Source organism: Rissa tridactyla, chromosome 1, assembly GCF_028500815.1.
Source record: "Rissa tridactyla isolate bRisTri1 chromosome 1, bRisTri1.patW.cur.20221130, whole genome shotgun sequence".
Taxonomy (NCBI): domain Eukaryota; kingdom Metazoa; phylum Chordata; class Aves; order Charadriiformes; family Laridae; genus Rissa; species Rissa tridactyla.
Window position 1 is genome coordinate 106,411,451 of NC_071466.1, and position 19,305 is coordinate 106,430,755.

The window sequence follows — 19,305 nt, forward strand, 5'->3', positions numbered from 1 at the left end:
AGGGACAGCCAAAAATGGGATGTCATCAATCCAAGCCTAGGAAAAATGGTTTGATCAGTTTTGTCAAGCATTTAACAGAGAGCCTGGTATTGGATTTTTGCATGGCTTGGGAAAAACTTACAGCGTGAATAGGCAGATGAGAAAAAACGAGGGTGTTAGTTCCTGTGGCAGTGGCAACACTGCAGAGGTCTTTCTCCCTGCCCCTGCTGCTCCTCCCTGGCGCCCTTCCCTGTCTGAGGGAAAAGGCAAAGGGAAAGGACAGCAGGAGGCAGTGACAGTGAAGACAACGAGTTAGAAAATTAAAACCGCAGGATATCCTTCTGCATTGCCTTTCTGCGGCATTTTTATTCACAGTAACTATACTAGGATGTGGGTGCCCAGGCCGGGCTGTGAGGGGGAGCTGCCGGGCGGCCTCTGTGGTGAGCGGCCGGGGCTGCCCCGAGCCGGACACAGCCGGTTCCAGCCGGCTCCAACCCACCCCCCGCAGGGCACGGCTGAGCCCCGCAGCCACCATGGCGGCGCCTCGGGGAAAGCCTCTCTCAGAAAGGGCAAAACGCTGCCCGGCAGCCAGGGCTGAGGGGAAAAGGGTGAGACACGGCCCCTGAGCAGCAAGATGAGAGGAGGGGGAGAAGGGGAGGAGGGGCTCCAGGGCCCCGAGCGGGGATGCCCTGCAGCCTGCGGGAAGGACCCATGCTGGAGCAGGTTTGCTCTGAAGGATGGCAGCCCATGGAGAGGTCTCATGCTGGAGCAGGGACAACATCTGAGGAGGAAGTGGTGGTAGAGAGGAACTGTCATGGACTTACCACGACCCTCCATTCCCCATCCTCCTGCGCTGCTCGCAAGGGAGGTAGAGGGGTCGGGAATTAAAGAGTGATATTGAGTCTGGGGAAAAAAGGTAGGGGAAGGGTGGGAGCTAGATCTTGTCCTTGTTTCTCACCATCCTACTCTATTTTAATTGGCAATACATTAATTTTTCCCAAGTCAGTAACTGATAAGTGATCTCCCTGCCTTTGTCTCGATCCATGAGCTTTTCTATCTTATTTTCTTCCCCGTCTTGCTGAGGAGGAGGAATGAGGGAGCAGCTGGGTGGGCAGCTAGCAACTAGCCAAGGTCAACCCACCACAATACCCTATAGTTCTTTGCCTAACATTAGTGTTACAACCTTTTACTTTACTCATTTCATTGATAAAATGGAGATATTAAGCATCCCAGTATGTCAGGCAAAACCTGTGATGAAGTCTTGCCCCCGTCTCAGCTGACCTTGTGATTAGAACAATGTGTCTGCATTGACGTGTAGATATATCCAAAACCGAGGGAGACCTTCTACGTATCTGTTCTATCCCAAGACAGCTAAACAAGTCTTACTGACTTATATGCCCTTGTACCTGACAGCAAACAAGGATCTCTCATTTACTTTTTCCCTAACATTAAAGAAGTGCAATCCGAAGTTCCAGACAAATATTAGAAAACAAGGGTGACAGAAAGCAGAAAAAAAATAAGAGGTAGCCATCCCATGTCCCGTTCAAAATGTGGATAAAACTGTCAAAAAGCAAAAACAGATCACAAGCCCTGTCCTGAAATAACTGAAACAAGTTATGGCAGAGATAGAGACTCTGCAAATGTCTGTGAATTGCATTGATGTAAAAAAGGTATTTTGTCTCACTGCTAATAAATTGCTGAATCTCTTTGTGCCTCAGTTTTCTACCTGTTAAATAAGGATAACACTTGCTAGGGGCTTTTGAGGAGATACTTCTTAATGACTGCGAGTTGCTCATTTGAAAGCCATATAAGCACAATGAGGGAGTCAAAAATATAATGCTTAGAAGGAGGTAATTAATGAGGGCTCCTGAAAGCCAACACGTTTTTAAAAAATAGAGGTGACTCAGCTACTGGATTCACTAATTGATTTTTACGTATTTATGGATTTTGTGGGACTTAAACTTAGGTGATTTTCTCCTCATCTCAAAAGGAGAGCATGGCTGTAGCATGGCTAGGTCTCCCAAAAGCTAGAGAGATATCTTACCCTATTTTGGTATACAGCAAATATTAAAGAAAGACACACAGAACTGTACTTAAAACCATGACTTTGCATTCTAATCTCTTGCAGCATTTCTGAAATATTTGCTTAGGTCATAGGATGAATTGATGAATGCCTGGATTAAAGCATCTAAATAAAGATCCTGATGCAAATCCCCAAATTTGCTGTTAAGGGAAGCTGCCTTTTAAGGTTCTCTCTCTCGAGGTATGTATTGCTGAGATATGTACTCCCTTACATGCTATTTCCATCAGTTCTGAATAAAAGATGCAGGCAAGAGTATTTCGCACTTGGCTGGCAAGCACTTTCTCCGCTTGTGATAGAGTCCAGCTTGGCAGCCAGAGAGGAGCTAACAGACGATCTCCATTAACAATCGCTTGCAGGTAGTGCTGAGATTAGTGAAACTAATTAGTGAGACTAGCAACTCTTTTGTCCTTAAAAAAGTTGCACTGACATATCAAACCCCAACTCTTCAGAAGAGGAAAGCTCAGAGCTGTTGAGGCTTATTATCCAACTGCTGGATTCAGAAATGGGTAACTGTTGCCGCACTCTGTACCCCTTTTTCCCCAAAGTTTCACTGTGCTTTTGGAGTAATAAAGGCATTTCCCCGTTTACTCCTCAAATGGCTACTGTTGTGTGTTGGTTTGAAGCCTCAGACTTCAAAGAAACCCAGCTGTAAACTGAGGAGACTATAAATGCCGTTTCCCCTTTGTGATGCAAGTCTCATGGAAGGCAGTTGCTGCTCAGCCAATATAGGCTCTTATTTAAAATCAAAGCAGGATTTAAGATGGAAAATACGAACCATGACCTAGTATGTAAGAGAAGGTACTAGAATACATGTGAAAAAGGTTAAGACTGCTCATAACAGCCACCTCTGTGCCAACGCTGGCAGAAAGAGTAGCATCTTCTGGTTCCACACAGTCTACAAATATTCTGGTTTTAGTGATCCAGATGTCAGACCACAGAGACAAGAAAACATTGTTATTTTACCAAAAGGCAACGGAAGCAAGGTCAGTGCCTCAATAAATTCAAGGACTATGTCCTCAGCATAGGGAGATGGCTCACATATTTGAAGTAACCGAAATTCTTCTTTTTCAGTCTTTCTATAAGGTGGCAGAGGGCTTCTGGCCTGCTCATATAGCAAAATCTACCCTTGGCTGTACTGAGCAGGGCTTCAACTACGTGTCAGACACTAATGTGGCGCAAGTTGGCCATTATTTATTATCAGCAAAGGTAACAGGGTGATCTAAGATATCTGGATGTTAAAATGCAAGGATAAAGAATACAAAGGATACCAAATACCCCCAGGACTGTTGTCTGCGGAACTCCCCTTCATTATAGTAAGTGCAGAAAAACATTTCACAAGGTGCAGGAAGGCAAAACCCATGTCTAAAGAAAAAGAAAAGGGGAAAAATTGCAATGTAACATTTTGAACACTACCTCAATTACCAGTATCTCTGTCAGAGGTGATGGAGAACCTGATAATTAATACAAGATTGTATTTGTGAAAACTGTGTTTTAGGTAACTTCAAGCAGTGTGTTGGACTGTAACGGAGATCAGACAATACACTGACCCCACACACATTAATTTATAACCACAGTTAGAAAGGGTCTAACTTTCTTCCCTAGATGTCATGGTTATTCAAGAGGGGAAAAAAAAAGCTGTGCCAAGGAAAAAGAAAGTTTTCACACAAATGCTACGACAAAGGCCATTTATCCAGCAGCGGCCATCTTCAGACAAACATAGGAAAAGTGAGGCTTTTTGGAAAGGGAGAGGGAGGAAAAGAAAAACCCTCTCAGAACAAGTAATCTGAGACCCAGAGGACCCCCAAGAACTGCAGTTCGAGAGGGCCAGCCCCATTCCTGCAAACCAAGAGGAAACCCCATTTAATCTAGCTTTTAGCAATGCACAGATTAGATGAGTCTAAACCTGTATATAAATTGTTTGGGGAGTGGAAAGTGGTTAATCACTTTGCTCAATGTTTTTTGCCCTTTGTTACATACACCGCCAGCTCTTGATTATCCAGCGTAACAGGGAGGAAGGGTGGGGTAAGAGGGAATGAAATAAAAATATGGATAAGACAAGGCATGCAAATGAGGCTATTAAAATGATACGGGGAGAATGTGAAGAAAAAAAAGGAAGGTTAGTAAAATGGATCCTCATATTAGTATGTCCTCATCCATGTTAAGTTCAGTAAGATGCGATGCATACGTGGCATTTAGGTGTGGAAGCAGTATTGCGAGGAGCTAACAGACCCAGTAATGGTAGGACAGCAACACCAGCTCAGAGGGTCTCCTGCCCTTCCCCTGCCCGCCAGGCCGAGCTGCCCGTTCCCACCACTTGCGGCGATGGATCACACCCTCCGCTAAGCCACCACCATTGTTTGCATGGCTTTGCTAGGACTGGGGTGAGGGAACTGCCCAGCTTGAAATTTAACTCCACTGAAAATGTCTGTTATTTTCGTTGAAATTTCTTGACACTTCTTTTAAGGAGTATCAGCATTATGTAGGCTCTGTCACAAAGAATGACCAGCATGTCCAGGTAGACCAGAAGAGCAATAAACACTGTCCAGCAAGATGGAAATCTCTTTGGATTCAGCATTGCCAATGCCCACATCTGCATGGTGATGGTAATTGTCTCCTACATCACACAGACGTCTCGAAGGTAAAAAATTATTAATAGGTACAGTGATGAGTTTTCATTATGAGGACTTTCATGGAAACTGTAACACTTCTTGCAGTGCTTGTGAAATCCTCTGTCCAAAGTAGATGGAGAAAGTGTGGTATCTGTTGAAATCGCAGTGTGATAAAAATATCAAAATGTCATGGAGCTCAGGGTATGCATGAACGTACTCCTTGCCAGTTGCCGAGGGACTTTGCAGCCAACGTTACAGTTATATTTAGCTTCTGAAACACTTTTGCAGACATACTATAATGCAACTTTTTGGTTTGCCTGATTGCTTTTATTTGATCCCTTCTTTCCAGGGAGATTTTTTGTATATTTGACACTAGCAGTTGTTTTGACCATGAAAATTCGGATTTAGGTCAGCTGTTCACAAGCAATTTAGGTGGTGACACAAATTCTTCAGCAGGAATACTTCCACCACCAGAAAGTGAGATAGGCGCGTCAGACCTCAACAGTCTTTTAAACCACTTGCCTGTGGATTTATGTGTGATACAGTCATGTCTGAATTCACATTCTTATGCAAACCTCCCTCTTCAGACTTAGCGTGCGGTGATAACAGACTTTTGCTATGGTATGTGACTGATAATAGCTGGGGGGAGAGGTTAACATAAAACTAAATGCTAGGCCATCCCCTAGGTGTTGATCCAGCCAGAAAACCAGTATCAAATATATGCACAGCTTTGCCTCCACTGCTCTTGGAACGTATCACTTGAAATACATTAGCTCACAGGTTCTAACAAGCACATCAATCAACAAACAGCCGGGAGGTGCTAACAGCCTTTGATGTCTCGGATCAGATAGGGATGCTACAGAAGACAGTTATACACGTGGCTACGAACGTGGCCGACTCCTGGTCAAGACCGAGGCCTGCCCTTCCCCACAGAGCCGGTTCAGCTCAGCCGCACCAGCCAGTGTTGACTATTTGAGATGCACGGCCATCCTCCTCGGGGCGCAGGCAGCTACAGAAGGAAACGCGCTCCACATCAGTCCCAGCACAACCCACATCACCATCTTCATCACTGGATCTGACCTACTGCTAGTGCCAGGAGAAGACTATGGCTTGTGGCTGTAACACGAGGAGGATGCTGAGAGCCACAGGTGACTAGGGGGATTTTGTAGCTGCCCCACAAACAATAAGGAAACAAAAAGACCCAGGGCTGCTGTCCCTATGCTCTGTAACTGGCTTTCTCTCCCTGTTTTTCCTTTTCTTCCAGTCCTGCCCAATGATAAAATGGCTGAAAATATTTAATCATGGACAAAACTCAATACATTTTTCACCATGCTTATTTCAGGAGCAAACAGATAAACCAGATGTAAAAACTTGTATGAGGAAGCCACAAGAAAAATTCAGCTGAAAGATAGTTAGGCAGTCTTTAGGAGATGTGTAAAGTGACCTGGATTACATACGCTCCTACCTGTGCACAGTAAAAAACTGTTTGAGAGAGAAATTTTGCCATCAATTATAATGCCTGCAATTGTATTAAAATCATAGGAGTGGTATTACATTAGTCAGTGCAAAATATCTGCAGAAAATTTCTTTGTGATCTAAATAACGACCAGCAACACATAAATGCATTCTTATTTCTACAAATGTTGTTGAGTTTAAACTAAATCAAGCTTCCTGGCTGCCCTTGCCTTTGTAGATTGAACTAACCTAAATTCCGAACCCCAAAGTCTGGCGCATTGTATTTGCTGGGTAATAAAATGTTTGACTTAAGCAGCCAGAGGTAGACCAAGTTCCCATTGAATCCAATTTTGATAAAAGTTTGCTGATGGAAAGCAGAAAGAATTGGTAGTGCTTGATTTTGAGTGCATACAGGCTATTTAGGAATAAACTTTGGGAGCTCACAAGATTTCTGCATCTGTTTTTTTCACCCACTTTGATAATTAGCTTATATAAAAACAGAAATAATGGGGAAACAGACAACTACGTCAAATCACATAATTCTCCTCCAAAAAAAAAAAAAAGCGTACGTCTCATTGAAGTGACGACAGACATTGTTTTGCTTTTTCCCAGTACTGCTGATTGTCAAAACACTTAGGCAAAATTAGAATCTTTCTCTCTCATCCCTGTCATCCTGCTTAATAAGAAAAAACCCGCTAATGACATCAAAATCAATAAATAAATGGAAAAAAATAATGAGCTAGTCATGCATATCACAAAAGACGTCATAGAGGAATAATATCCGTAAATAATCTTGTTGAGTAGAGTAATAAGAGTGCTTAGAACAGAAGTGCTGATTACAGGCAAACTTTCAGTAGTCACAAGCAGCGATGGGAAAAGAGTTCTGCAAAAGCAGATGAATTCCCCACCAAAAAAAAATGGCTTAAGGTTATTGGAAGTGGTGTTCTGAGGATTTTTTTAACAGCATCAGGTCTTTAATTCCCTATTCAGTGGGCCTAATGTGCCATCTGCTGTTCTAATTCTTAACTATAACTGTTTTTGAAGGAAGCTATCATTTTGCAGCATTTCAACAGATAGACCGAAAAAGCGGGGGTTTGTTGGTTTTGGTTGTTTGGGTTTTTTCTTTGGAAACAGCAGTTTATACAAACTCTGGCAAAGAAATTAAAACGGCACCATTGTTCGTACTGCTCAGGTGCTGGTGACACTTGTGTCTCAGCCATAAAAAACCTCTTCTTGCACTGTAGACTAAAATACGGTGATCTATTAGCTCCATCTGGTGGCTTACTTTGCATTACAATTTTTTGTCTTTTTCCTGGATAGATCTTTTTTTCCCCAAGAAGCACTGGAAACGTATTTAAAAGGCAAGATTTATGCCTTTTCTAGGTTTTTTTTTATCCCGCTGAGTGAAATTCTGCCAAAGTTCAGTACGTCTAGCTTTCTAACTCTTGATTTACACAAAATAAGAGTGGAGTTGGTACAGAGTCCATACGACACGGATTGCAAATAGGCGTGCACGTGCAATTTCTAGTCATGAGTAACCCAGCTAAGCTCGCTGTGGTTACTCACAGAAACAGAGTTATGCCCTTGCACGAAAGGTGACACCACCGCACGTTTGTGAGGAAGCAAACCTTTTGGAAATGTTCTGCACAACATGTTCACAACACATTTATGCGCCTGCCTGCGCGTTCGGGGCAGCACACCTAGCAATAAGGGGAAAACAAAGCAATTGCCGAGTTCTTCACTAAAACACTTTCTTGGATATTATGTAAAGCCCAGGGAAACTTTTCTCTTAATCACGGATCTGTTAAGAGCACTACTAAAATGTAAGCCTTTCCACCAGAGCGCAGTTTGAAACCTGCGAGATGAACCGTGAAACGCTTCTGAGAAAAAATTTTTATAGGCGAGTGCCACCTGGTGGAAAACCAGGAAGGCTTTGCACACCAAAAAAACTGTTTTAAGGTGGTCAGGACCTTTTCAAATCAGAGATTTCAAACCAAAACGAAACAGCAAAATGTTACCACAAAGGTGCACCCGGCAGCTGGGTGGACATGTCCTCGGGTGGACACCGAAGTGGCCTGGCTCCAGTCCCTGCTGATCTGTGCATTACACTGATTATGCTGACCGGCTAGGAGTTTTTTGTGTTTTTAATTAATATATTTGCAAGCGTAACTATTTTGGATTAATGTACATCCAAAAGTGAATCATAAAAATGCTTTCCTTTAAATTCTATGTCTTATATACCATACTTCTAGACTTTTAAACTTGTAATGCCCTAAATATTCAGAACACATACAACTGCTAGTTATGCAGTGTATGCGACGCAAAATTAACAACATGAATGACCCATATCTTTGTTGTGAGTTTTCTAGCCTAGGAAAAGCATGACCGAGCAGGGTACGTGTTACCAGATCTCAAAGACAAGGGTAGAGATTGGCATGCATCTCCGACTCAAGCGAAAAAATTAGGCCTCTGTTGTAACTGAATGGATATTTCCGCTCCTGACATATTAACGGACCGCAGCCACAGCCTCCCAAAGCCAAGACTCTGCTCGAAAAGTCCAGCATTTCCTGACGTATACCAGGGAAAATCCCTCATCCAAGGCCCAGTGCTGGTTTTGCTCATCACTACGCGGGACAACAGCACTTTTGTGGAATAAGTAACTGGAAAATCGGGTTCATCTTTTCATACACTTTTTGCACAGCTTCAAAAAATTGATGTTTCTAAACTTGTATGATTTCCAGGACAGCATAGGAAATAAGTGTATTATTGGAACTTAGCAGGCAATCAGGCTATCAGTTGACACAGAAGCATGGTTCCAGGTTTGTCTCACACAGTTTAAACTAGGGAGAAAACCCTTTGGTTTAGATTTAGGGACATAAATGGGGATACTCCATCCTGTAAGAACAGCAGATACATAAAATTTTAGAAATGTTTGCTCTGTCACAAGGATGATATATTTCACCACTTCTGTTTTCAACCTCTGAGCTTTACACTTGTGTAAAACGCGGCGTCGACTTACACCAAAGCATCTTTGTTGAATTTATAAGTCCAGGAGTTGCCACCAACCGGTACAGAGCTCCTGTTTGCATTCACACGTTTCCTCACTGCTTCTTTGCCCTCATCCTCCAGAAAGGCCCCAGCACGGAGGAGGAAGCAGTGCTGCTCGGGCTGCGCACATCACACGCGTGTCGCACAGAAAAAAATTAAGGGGATTAGCTGTACCCCTATGGTCGGTTGTGGCTTCAAAGGAAAATGCTGGCTGCACCTACGTAAATGTCTCTGTTTAAGTGATTTAAAAGGAACCATTTCCCAGAAGCACAGGTGCACAGCTGACTGCAGCTATTAGGGCCTGAAAAGGGCAAGAATTGCTTTAATTAAAATAAATAAATAAATAAATAAAAGGAAAAGCCACGAATGCCATCAGGGATATCCCGCCCTTCCTCCCCCCTCCCCGGGAGCTCCGGACGTCCACCTGCCTCTCCCCAGCCCCGGCCGGAGACCCCAGCCCCCCGAGGCGGGCGGGGTGGGGGCCGGCGGCCTCCTTCAGCCCCTCGGCCCTACGCCCCCGCGGTGCGGAGCTGGGCGCGGAGCAGCGGCGGGGATGCCCCTCCGGCCCCGCACAGACCTCGGGGACGGGGACGGTCGGCGAGGGAAGGGTCGCATCCCGCCCGCCCGCCCGGCAGCTGAGGGCCGACCCGGGGGCTCTGCCTGCCGCGCCGCGCCGCGCCCCGTCCCGCCCCGTCGGGGGCGGTGGGAGGGGGGGGAAGGACCGGGGCGGGGGGGGGGGAAGGACGGGGCGGGGGCCGCCCGCCGCCGCCTTACGCAGGCGGTGAGCTCAGCGGCCCGCGGGCCGAGGGGCGGCGCGGCGGGGGGCGGCAGCGGCCGCGGCGGGGGTGGGGGCGGCCCGGGCAAACCCCATAAAGGGCGGCAGCGGCCGCCCCGGCTGCCGCAGTCACCCCGCACGGCGGAGGCGCCCGGAGCGCAGCGGAGGGGTCCCGGCGCCCGGAGGGCTGGGGGCGTTGACGGTGGCGTTCGCTGGGTTTTCTGCTCCGCTCTGCAAGAACGGGAGGTTTCTTGGCGGTCGCCTCCCCCCGCCCCGCGGGACCGTGGAAGTGCAGGCGGGACCGTTCCGGGGCTGCCAGAGGGGCGAGCGGAGACTGGCCGGAGCTTCATCCCCGACCGCCGCCGCTGCTGCTGCTGGGGAGAGCTGAGGAGGAGGAGGAGGAGGCGGCGGGAAGGAGAAACGGCAGCGAGAGAAAGCAGACGGACAGAGAGACAGACGGACAGAGGGGAAGGGCTGCTCCCCTCGCAGACCCTCGCTGCCCGCCGCCGCCGCGCCCCGGCCATGGGGAAGCCGACGCCGCCTCCGCAGTGACCGCGGGACCCGGCGCCCGCCCAGCCCTCCCCGCCCCTCCGCCAGCGGAGGGAAACTGAGAGACCCCCAAAATCTGAAAGCAAAAAAAAAAAATATTCAATTTATATATATATATATATAAAAGCAAATAAAGGCATAACAAGGGCTCCGCCAAGCCATCGGTCGCAGCAGCAAGCCTTCCCCACCCCGAGCTCGGCGGCCGCGATGAGGACCGGGGGGCGCCTGCCGCTGCCGGCGCTATTGGGGCTGTGCCTCTGCCTCTGCCGGTGCCGCGCCGATGTCCCCGCCGAGCGGCGGGCGCTGGTGCTGCCGCGGCGCCTGGGCGCTGCCGGCGGCGGCGGCCGGGAGCGCTTCCGCCTGGAGGCCTTCGGGGAGCGGCTGACGCTGGAGCTGGAGCCCGACAGCAGCTTCCTGGCCCCGGACTTCACCCTGCAGTACCTGGGCGGGCCGCCGCCGCCGCCGGAGGACGACCTCTCCCGCTGCTTCTACTCCGGCACCGTCAACCGGGACCCCAGCTCCGCCGCCGCTCTCAGCCTCTGCGCGGGGATGCGCGGCGCCTTCTCCCTGCGGGGACGACAGTACCTCATCCAGCCGGCCCCCGGCACCGCGCACCGCCGCGGACCCCACCTCCTCCGCCTCCGCGGGACCCCGCGGGCCGCCCCCGCCGCCCGCTGCGCCGTGGCCGAGGCCGAGGCCGGGAGGGAGGCGGAGGCGGCGGGGACGGAGGCCCCCGGCCACGCAGGTACCGTCGGGGCGCCGCGCCGCCCTCCGCGGGAACGGGACGGGAGGAGAGGGGGGATCTGCCTCGCCCTGCGCCCACCTGCGCCGCAGCCCCGGCTGGTGCTTCCCTTCATCCCCACCCCGAGGGGCGGCGGGGGGCTGCTCCCATCCCCTTGCGGGTATCGCCCCTCCGCCCAGGGGGCATCTAGAGGGGTTATTCAGCCGGCGCTGCCGAAGTCTGTGGGCGGGAGAGCGGCGTGGGGCCATGGGGCGCATCCCTCAGGTGCGAATCTGGGGTATCGGTGGGGTTTGGGTTCCATCAGTACAGTCTCCTTCAGTAGCGTTTCTCTTGTGCTCACCTGGGCTTTGCCTCCTTCTCTCTCTCTTTTTTTTAATGCAGAAACGAGAAGCAGAAGGAAGAAAAGGTTCGTGTCCAGCCCCCGCTACGTGGAGACCATGCTGGTTGCCGACCAGTCCATGGCTGAGTTCCACGGCAGCGGGCTGAAGCACTATCTCCTGACACTGTTCTCCGTGGCGGCCAAGCTCTACAAGCACCCCAGCATCCGCAACTCCATCAGCCTGGTGGTGGTGAAAATCATGGTAATTTACGAGGAGCGGAAGGGACCCGATATCTCTTCCAACGCCGCCCTGACTCTGAGAAACTTCTGCAGCTGGCAGAAGCAGCACAACCCGCCCAGTGACCGGCATGCGGAGCACTACGACACGGCCATCCTCTTCACCAGGCAGGTGAGGGACAGGGAAGTCAAATCCATCCCCACGCCCATTGCTCCCCACCCCCGGAGGCCCCCTCTGCCAGGAGACCTCCGAAAAAGTGTTCAGAGGTGGCGGTCTTGTGTCATCACAGCTTCAGCAAAGTAGGCTAAAAATGAAATGAACTGCTTTTTATTTAGTCGTTTATTTTGCTGTGTGCACCATCTCAGGTGAAACTCCCAGTATGTGCAACATATTTCTGCCTCATATATTTTTAGCAGATTCAGTATGGAAATTATGCGTTTTATTTCTACGTGTAACCCTTGTGTATGTTCCAAAGACAGATTTTTGCCATCATACCCATTGAAGTGCTGAATATTTATGCTCTTTCCATAAGTAAAGGCAAACTGCCAGGGCTGGATGTTTCTTGCCAAGGTTAAGTCTCTGATCTGATTAATAATGAAACTGCCTTTTTTTTTTTTTTTTTTACAGGACCTCTGTGGTGCCAAGACATGTGATACTCTTGGGATGGCCGATGTGGGAACAGTTTGTGATCTAAACCGCAGTTGCTCTATCATAGAAGACGACGGTTTGCAGGCTGCCTTTACGACAGCCCACGAACTAGGTACTTGAAACTTTGAAAGGCAGTTTCACGTGATTAATTGAAGCCAGCTCGATGCCGTAAAGCAAAGAGCTGCCCAGCCCACACGGCAGGATCACCCTGCGGGGCGCAGAGCACCCTGCGTTACCCGGCGCAGTCGGGAGAAGGCAAAGCTTTGCCTTGTAGCAGGGTCAAACTGTGGAAAGCAAATGCTGCCTGCACAGCATTGTCTGCAAGAGCTGTGTGTCTGACTGCAGAAAAAAAAAGCATGTGAGAAGCCTGGGAGGGGAGTGAAGATACACTGCCATCTGCTTAAAATTGGGCAGTATTCACATTCAGGTTATTATTTAAAGACCAGGCTATGAGCAGCTCTAGAGAAATATTTAAAATAGTGTTGGTAATGCATAGGACAGACTTCCTAAAATCACAAAACTTTCCTTTTCTTTTTTTTTTTTTTTAAGGTCACGTGTTTAACATGCCTCATGACGATGCAAAGCAGTGTGCTGGTATTAATGGAATAAGCCGGGATTTCCACATGATGGCATCTATGCTTTCCAATCTGGATCGCAGCCAGCCATGGTCTCCATGTAGTGCCTACATGATTACAACATTTTTGGATAACGGTCATGGTGAGATTATTAAGCTTTCCATTCATGTGGCATTTTAGCTCTTGTGCTTTACTGCTTTCCTTTTTCTTTTCCTCTTTTTTTTTTCTTTTCCTCTTTTTTTCTTTTCCTCTTTTTTTTTCTTTTCCTCTTTTTTTTCCTTTTCCTCTTTTTTTCCTTTTCCTCTTTTTTTTCCTTTTCCTTTTCTTTTCCTTTTTTTAACAGAGTGCTTTCTCCGACATAACAGCATAGAGTTAACCTTTTAGATGCTGCCAATGAATTTAGGAGACTCTTAGTTTTGCAAAAATGGTGGCACAAATTGGCTCGTGCAGTTCCCTTTTGAAACCTGCTTTTTTTTTTTTCCCCTTTTTTCTTCCTTTTCAGGTGAGTGCTTGTTGGACAAGCCCCACAAACCAATCCAGCTTCCTTCTGACTTGCCTGGCACATTGTACGATGCCAACAGACAGTGCCAGTTTACGTTTGGAGATGAGTCCAAGCACTGCCCCGATGCAGCCAGTACGTGTACGACGCTGTGGTGTACTGGCACTTCTGGAGGACTGCTGGTGTGCCAAACCAAACACTTCCCTTGGGCAGACGGCACCAGTTGCGGGGAAGGGAAGTGGTGCATGAATGGCAAGTGTGTGAATAAAACTGAGAAGAAGCATTATGATGTAAGTATTAAAAAAGAAAGCGGAATGTATCTTGGGTTGCAGAGTAGCATGGATAATGCTTCAGTGGGAGTAAAAGGGCTTCAATAAATGGAGGCAGATAGCTAATAAAATGAACTTAGAGCTTTTTTTTTTTTTTTAACAAGTGTCTTAGGTAAAAATGAGCATGGTTGTGGGTTTTGTGGTTTGGTTTTATATTGCTTTTACTGTATTAACTTTTTTTTGTTCTGCTTTTGCTTGTCATTCCAGACGCCGGTGCATGGGAGCTGGGGCTCCTGGGGAGCATGGGGAGAGTGCTCCCGGACCTGCGGCGGTGGAGTGCAGTACTCCTTCAGGGAGTGCGACAACCCTGTCCCCAGGAACGGGGGGAAGTACTGTGAAGGGAAGCGGGTGCAGTACAGATCATGTAACATCGAGGACTGTCCAGACAATGATGGTAATCTTTTCCCCATTTTCGAGGGGGAGGAAGGGTATCTTGCAGAGGAAGAGCATGTACAGAAGATGATCTAATATGCACCTGTCTTTGCCTGCAGGCAAAACCTTTAGGGAGGAACAATGTGAAAAGCACAATGAGTTTTCCAAGTCTCCCTTTGGAAGTGGACCTGCAGTGGAATGGACACCCAAGTTTGCTGGTGTCTCTCCGAAGGACAGATGCAAGCTGGTCTGCCGAGCAAAAGGAACAGGATACTTCTTTGTTTTACAGCCAAAGGTATTTCAAACTGTACCTCTTCCATTTAGTTGTGAATAGGATTTTTATTTCTTTTTATTTCTTTATGTGAAGTCAAGAGTCAAGCAGTGTAGAAATCTGAAATTATGTTTTTTCTCGTATTTAAGGTAGATTCTTCCTTCTCCTCTCCATACATGTACAGCTTGATCAGTGCAAGCGTGCTTTAAATATTCTGGCACAGTCCTTCCAGTTATTTCACACGTACCGCTGCTTCTGCCCACTCCACCCTAGTTTCCTTTCCTCTCCTTTCACCGATTTGATTGCATCGAGATACATTTGGAAAACTGTGGGGGTTCTTTGCCAAAACATTGGTGATTTCTCATAGCAGTTACTAATACGCTGACAGCTTAAAATAAAAGGAAAAATGTTCATCTTGCGTAGCTACTTGAACTCACTGTCATAAGATGTTGAGAGCCAATAACTACCAGGGCGATGACACAGATGTTTTTTGTAGAGCAGTACTCCTAGAAATGAACGATACGTTGCACACTATTAAAAGCAATTTTGGTCCCATACTTCGAAGACATGACTACCTTCTAGTGACATTTAAAAAACAATGTTCTTTCTTTATATGAAATCAGTAAAACAATCCTGTGGGGGTTTTTTGAGGGGGCGGGATGTTAATAAAAACTGAAATTGGTTGTTTTCTCCTGTCACCATGGCATCATTTTTGAAAGTGAGATGAAGTAGCGCTACATACTTCTGACTGTCTGTGGGCTGCTTTAGGTTTTAGTTTCAAAAACTCTGAAAATACACGTGCTGCAGGTCTTCTACCTGTCCATCCTTTGCCTTTTGTATATGTGTGTGTTACACAATTTCAAAGCAATGTGCATCTTCTAATCAAACGCCCTGCTGCTTGTTTCCTGCAAAGGTTGTGGATGGTACCCCATGTAGCCCCGATTCCACCTCCGTCTGCGTCCAGGGACAGTGCGTAAAGGCTGGCTGCGACCGTATGATAGGATCCAATAAGAAGTTTGACAAATGCGGTATCTGCGGCGGCAATGGCTCCACTTGCAAGAAAGTGTCTGGCACACTTGTTAGAGCAAAGTGAGTATAGGACTGCTGCTAGTATTTTGTTGTGGTGAATGTTTTGTGGGTGTAAGCTTTGGGGTTCCAAGTCAGTGAGATGTTGCCCCAGTTTATCGTTGGAACTGAGATTTGATCTGTCAGAGCCAACTCACTGAAGGTAACTTACAGTGAGATCCCAGGGAAAGAAAGCCCCTTACATGTGGGGACGCCTCTGCTGTAGCAATAACATGGGATGTGACTTTGCAAATCTCTTAATTCATTAATTTGATTAGGTTGGGAGCTCATGAGCTTAACGCTTCGGCTTCAAATGAAATGCAGTCTTGTGCTGGGCAGCTTCTTCCCTTTCCCAGGGAAGCATGGAGGACTCAGTCTTTCTTTTTTCTCTTGGGCAGACCTGGCTACCATGACGTTGTCACCATTCCAGCTGGGGCGACGAACATCGAGGTGAAGCAGCGAAACCACAGGGGTGCAAGGCACGATGGCAGCTTCCTTGCCATCAAAGCCGCAGATGGCACCTACATCCTCAATGGCGATTACACTCTGTCAACGCTGGAGCAGGACATCACCTACAAGGGCAGCGTGCTGAGGTACAGCGGCTCCTCTGCTGCCCTGGAGAGGATCCGCAGTTTCAGCCCTCTGAAGGAGCCTCTGACCATCCAGGTCCTCACGGTGGGGGACCTGCCGCAGCCCAAGATCAAGTTCACCTATTTCGTGAAGAAGCCCACGCAGCCTGGGTCGGAGAAGGCGCCCAGTAGAAAGAAAGAGTCCTTCAACGCCATCAGGGAGATCATCTCCTCCGAGTGGGTCATCGAGGAGTGGGGCGAGTGCTCCAAGTCGTGCGGCTCAGGCTGGCAGAGGCGGGCGGTGGAGTGCCGGGACCCCCGGGGGCGGCCAGCCACCGACTGCGCCCGGGAGCTGAAGCCCAGCGACGTCCGTCCCTGCGCCGATGTGCCCTGCCCGCAGTGGCAGCTGGGGGACTGGTCGCCCTGCTCTAAGACGTGCGGGAAAGGTTTCAAGAAGAGATTGTTGAAATGTATTTCTTACGACGGTAGCGTGCTGCCGCAAGAAAGCTGTGAGCCTTCCAAGAAACCAAAACACTTAATAGACTTCTGCAATGTTACGGACTGCAGTTAAATAGTATAAGTTGGGAAAGCTAAATTTTTTTTTTTAATTATTTTATTTTTTTTTCCTACAGAACAATGCACTGAAAAAAAAAGAGGGCTAGAGGCAGCGCATGTGTTTTTGCATACAAAATTCATGGTGAGGACCCGCTGAGGTGGGACAGTGCAAATACTTTTAGTTGGCATTGCATCCTAAAAATACCCTGCCAACTGAAAATTTGATAGGATAGCAGACCCGTGTCACTCACTCATCTTCAGCAGATAAGGCTCGAGGGCATTATAATCGCCTCTTTTTACGTCTGTTACAAATTAAACAAAATGTGAGTAGTGTCCAAAACATGTTTAAGCAAACATTTTAGGGTTCAGTTATTTCTCCCTTCTTTTGGATTTATATCGTGGTACTGATCAAGTCCCCATGTGTAGGAAGGGGAGGGAAAGGGGAGTGGAAAAGATAGCTTAAAATAATTGGTCAGGGCTTACCTACCTCACAAAGGGCAAAAACCAAATTAGAAAAGGAGCTTTAACTATGTCATTCATGGCTGCTATTGTTTCAGAGAATAGTTTTATATAAAAATAAAGCCATATTCTCTACCTGTAAAGAGTAAGAAATACCAAGAACAGTCTGTCAACTCCACAAATAACTAGAATGTAATTTTTTTTTAAGTATCTTTATGTCATCCCGATGTGCCTGTCCATTTCTCTCGTCCACTCCAATGCTGTTGCAGTGACATATGTAATTCAGAGGCTAGAAAAAGTGGAAATCTTCATGGAGCAGGTAGCATCTCTGAGCAGTTGCTCTTTGTGCCTTCTGCATGCCTTCCACTGTCTTTTCTGATTCAAGCTTGGTCCTACCATCCTGTCAAACAGACTGATGGCATTTGTGAGCATTTGAGTCGTGCTTCCACATTCAGATCTTTTACTTGCCCCAGCCAATGGAAGTTATTTGCATTTGGGTTGAAAAAAAAAAAAAAAGAAAAGATCCAAGGAATCCCACCATGAATGGGAACCTCTCCTCTGTGGCCTCTGATGGGTTTGTAGTGCTCAAACCACTGATAAGGCGGGAACACAAAGCTGAAGGATAGCAGGTCCATCCACAGCAATATGCCAACAGTCGCCTAATTAAAGTTTGTGCCAGTCCATAGACAATGAGAGAATATGGCTTTCCATATGTATATAGTAAAATATATTACTATAGAGTTTATATACTTTATAAGTATTTTATATTTCTTTCCCTTCTGGGAAGGGTTATAATTTGTAATAAATGCATATAATGAACGTATTTATTTTTATACGTCTTGTCTAATGTGATCTTCTAAGTTATCGCTTTTTTAAAAGGACATATAACAAGGATAGAGTATTTATACAGTATAATATGTTACTAGAGGTAATAAATGAACCCTATAAATTTTGGAAATGGAGCGTCTTTATTTCACTGGAGTAAAACTAGTCCATCGAGCGGAAAGAGTTTGGAATCTAAGGCAACATTACGAAAAGAGCTAAACCACATTTTTCAAACTGACTGGTAGCTTAGGCTACTAATTGACTGTGTTAGTGAAGGGGTTTGGAAAACTCTACCCATAATGTCATATACCACGTAAAAAGGGGTAATTTTGTGTTTTATTACTTAACCACTAACAGGGTGCTCAGCATTGTTGTTTCATCTTTTAAAAAAATGGAGTGCAACTAGACTGATGCCACTGGTTTTAATAACTGCTTACAGAGGGAGTATTGCTGTCAGTGGTGTTTATAACCAACAAAATATGTACAAAAGTAGCAGTTTTACCTGCTCCACTTAACCTTACCCTTCTGGGAAAGAAGCATTCAAAATTCAAAACCGTTAACTAGCAGTCAGAGGTTCCCCTCACAAATTTCTGGAGGGCCTCCTGATCATGCTTTTCTAATTAGAAGTACTGTGTGAATGAGCTGTTCTAACGCTGTTGGTAACACGTTTTATAATGTTAAAATACATACTAAGCATCGAGAAACTGATTTTGCTCCCTCATTTCTGATCTCATGACCACTGCAGTAGAGGGAAAATCTTCTGTTGAACTCGGTAGGATTTTTGCCATGGAATTTGAGACATCAGTCATTTATGAGTACTTTTGGCTTTGTGTCATGTAAAAATCTATTAAAACTTCCTTTGCCAATGTTTGGACTCTGTCTTGCAGAAATAGTTCCCACTTTATTCCACGGATAAAATCCTGGCCCCTCTAAAGCACATAGAAAAATTCTCATCACGTCACACTTCATTGAGCATTATTTTGTCTTTGACATGCAAGAATACTGGGGAACATTTTACTTTACATTATTTAGGAGGGAGCCAATCATTTCCTGTTTTTATAAATACTTAGGAGTATTTATAAATACAACAAATAATTATTTATTTGCATATATGTATATATACACATGTATGTTTTACTACAGCAGGTTAAAATTAGGAATATATACATTTTCAAGAGAAAAAAAAAATTATTTGCATTTTCTGCTGCTGTTCTTACTGCTTGTAGACCTCATATCCTAACGTGTAGCTTTTGGTTGGCGTTGCCTGAAACACTCTCCGTTTGAGAGCCCAAGGAGCTACAGTCCTGAAACTGCAAGATCCCCCCATATCTATGGGATCGG

At 46.6% G+C, this 19,305-nt stretch overlaps 1 protein-coding gene across 1 annotated transcript; it reads left to right on the plus strand.

The window, feature by feature from the left end:
- The first annotated feature begins 10,052 nt into the window (after nucleotides 1-10,052).
- Nucleotides 10,053-19,045, plus strand: ADAMTS1 (ADAM metallopeptidase with thrombospondin type 1 motif 1). Its single transcript, XM_054218001.1, has 9 exons — nucleotides 10,053-11,243; nucleotides 11,622-11,968; nucleotides 12,425-12,557; nucleotides 12,995-13,162; nucleotides 13,523-13,809; nucleotides 14,056-14,242; nucleotides 14,340-14,515; nucleotides 15,405-15,580; nucleotides 15,955-19,045. The coding sequence occupies exons 1-9, from the start codon at nucleotides 10,706-10,708 to the stop codon at nucleotides 16,694-16,696; spliced, it is 2,754 nt and encodes a 917-aa protein (XP_054073976.1). The 5' UTR covers nucleotides 10,053-10,705; the 3' UTR covers nucleotides 16,697-19,045.
- The last annotated feature ends 260 nt before the right edge of the window (nucleotides 19,046-19,305 follow it).

Coding starts and splice junctions, on each gene's coding strand:
- ADAMTS1 (XM_054218001.1), top strand. CDS start 10,706: ATGAGGACCGGGGGGCGCCTGCCGCTGCCGGCGCTATTGGGGCTGTGC. Junction 11,244..11,621: donor GGAGGCCCCCGGCCACGCAG/GTACCGTCGGGG, acceptor TTTTTAATGCAG/AAACGAGAAGCAGAAGGAAG. Junction 12,558..12,994: donor TACGACAGCCCACGAACTAG/GTACTTGAAACT, acceptor TTTTTTTTTAAG/GTCACGTGTTTAACATGCCT.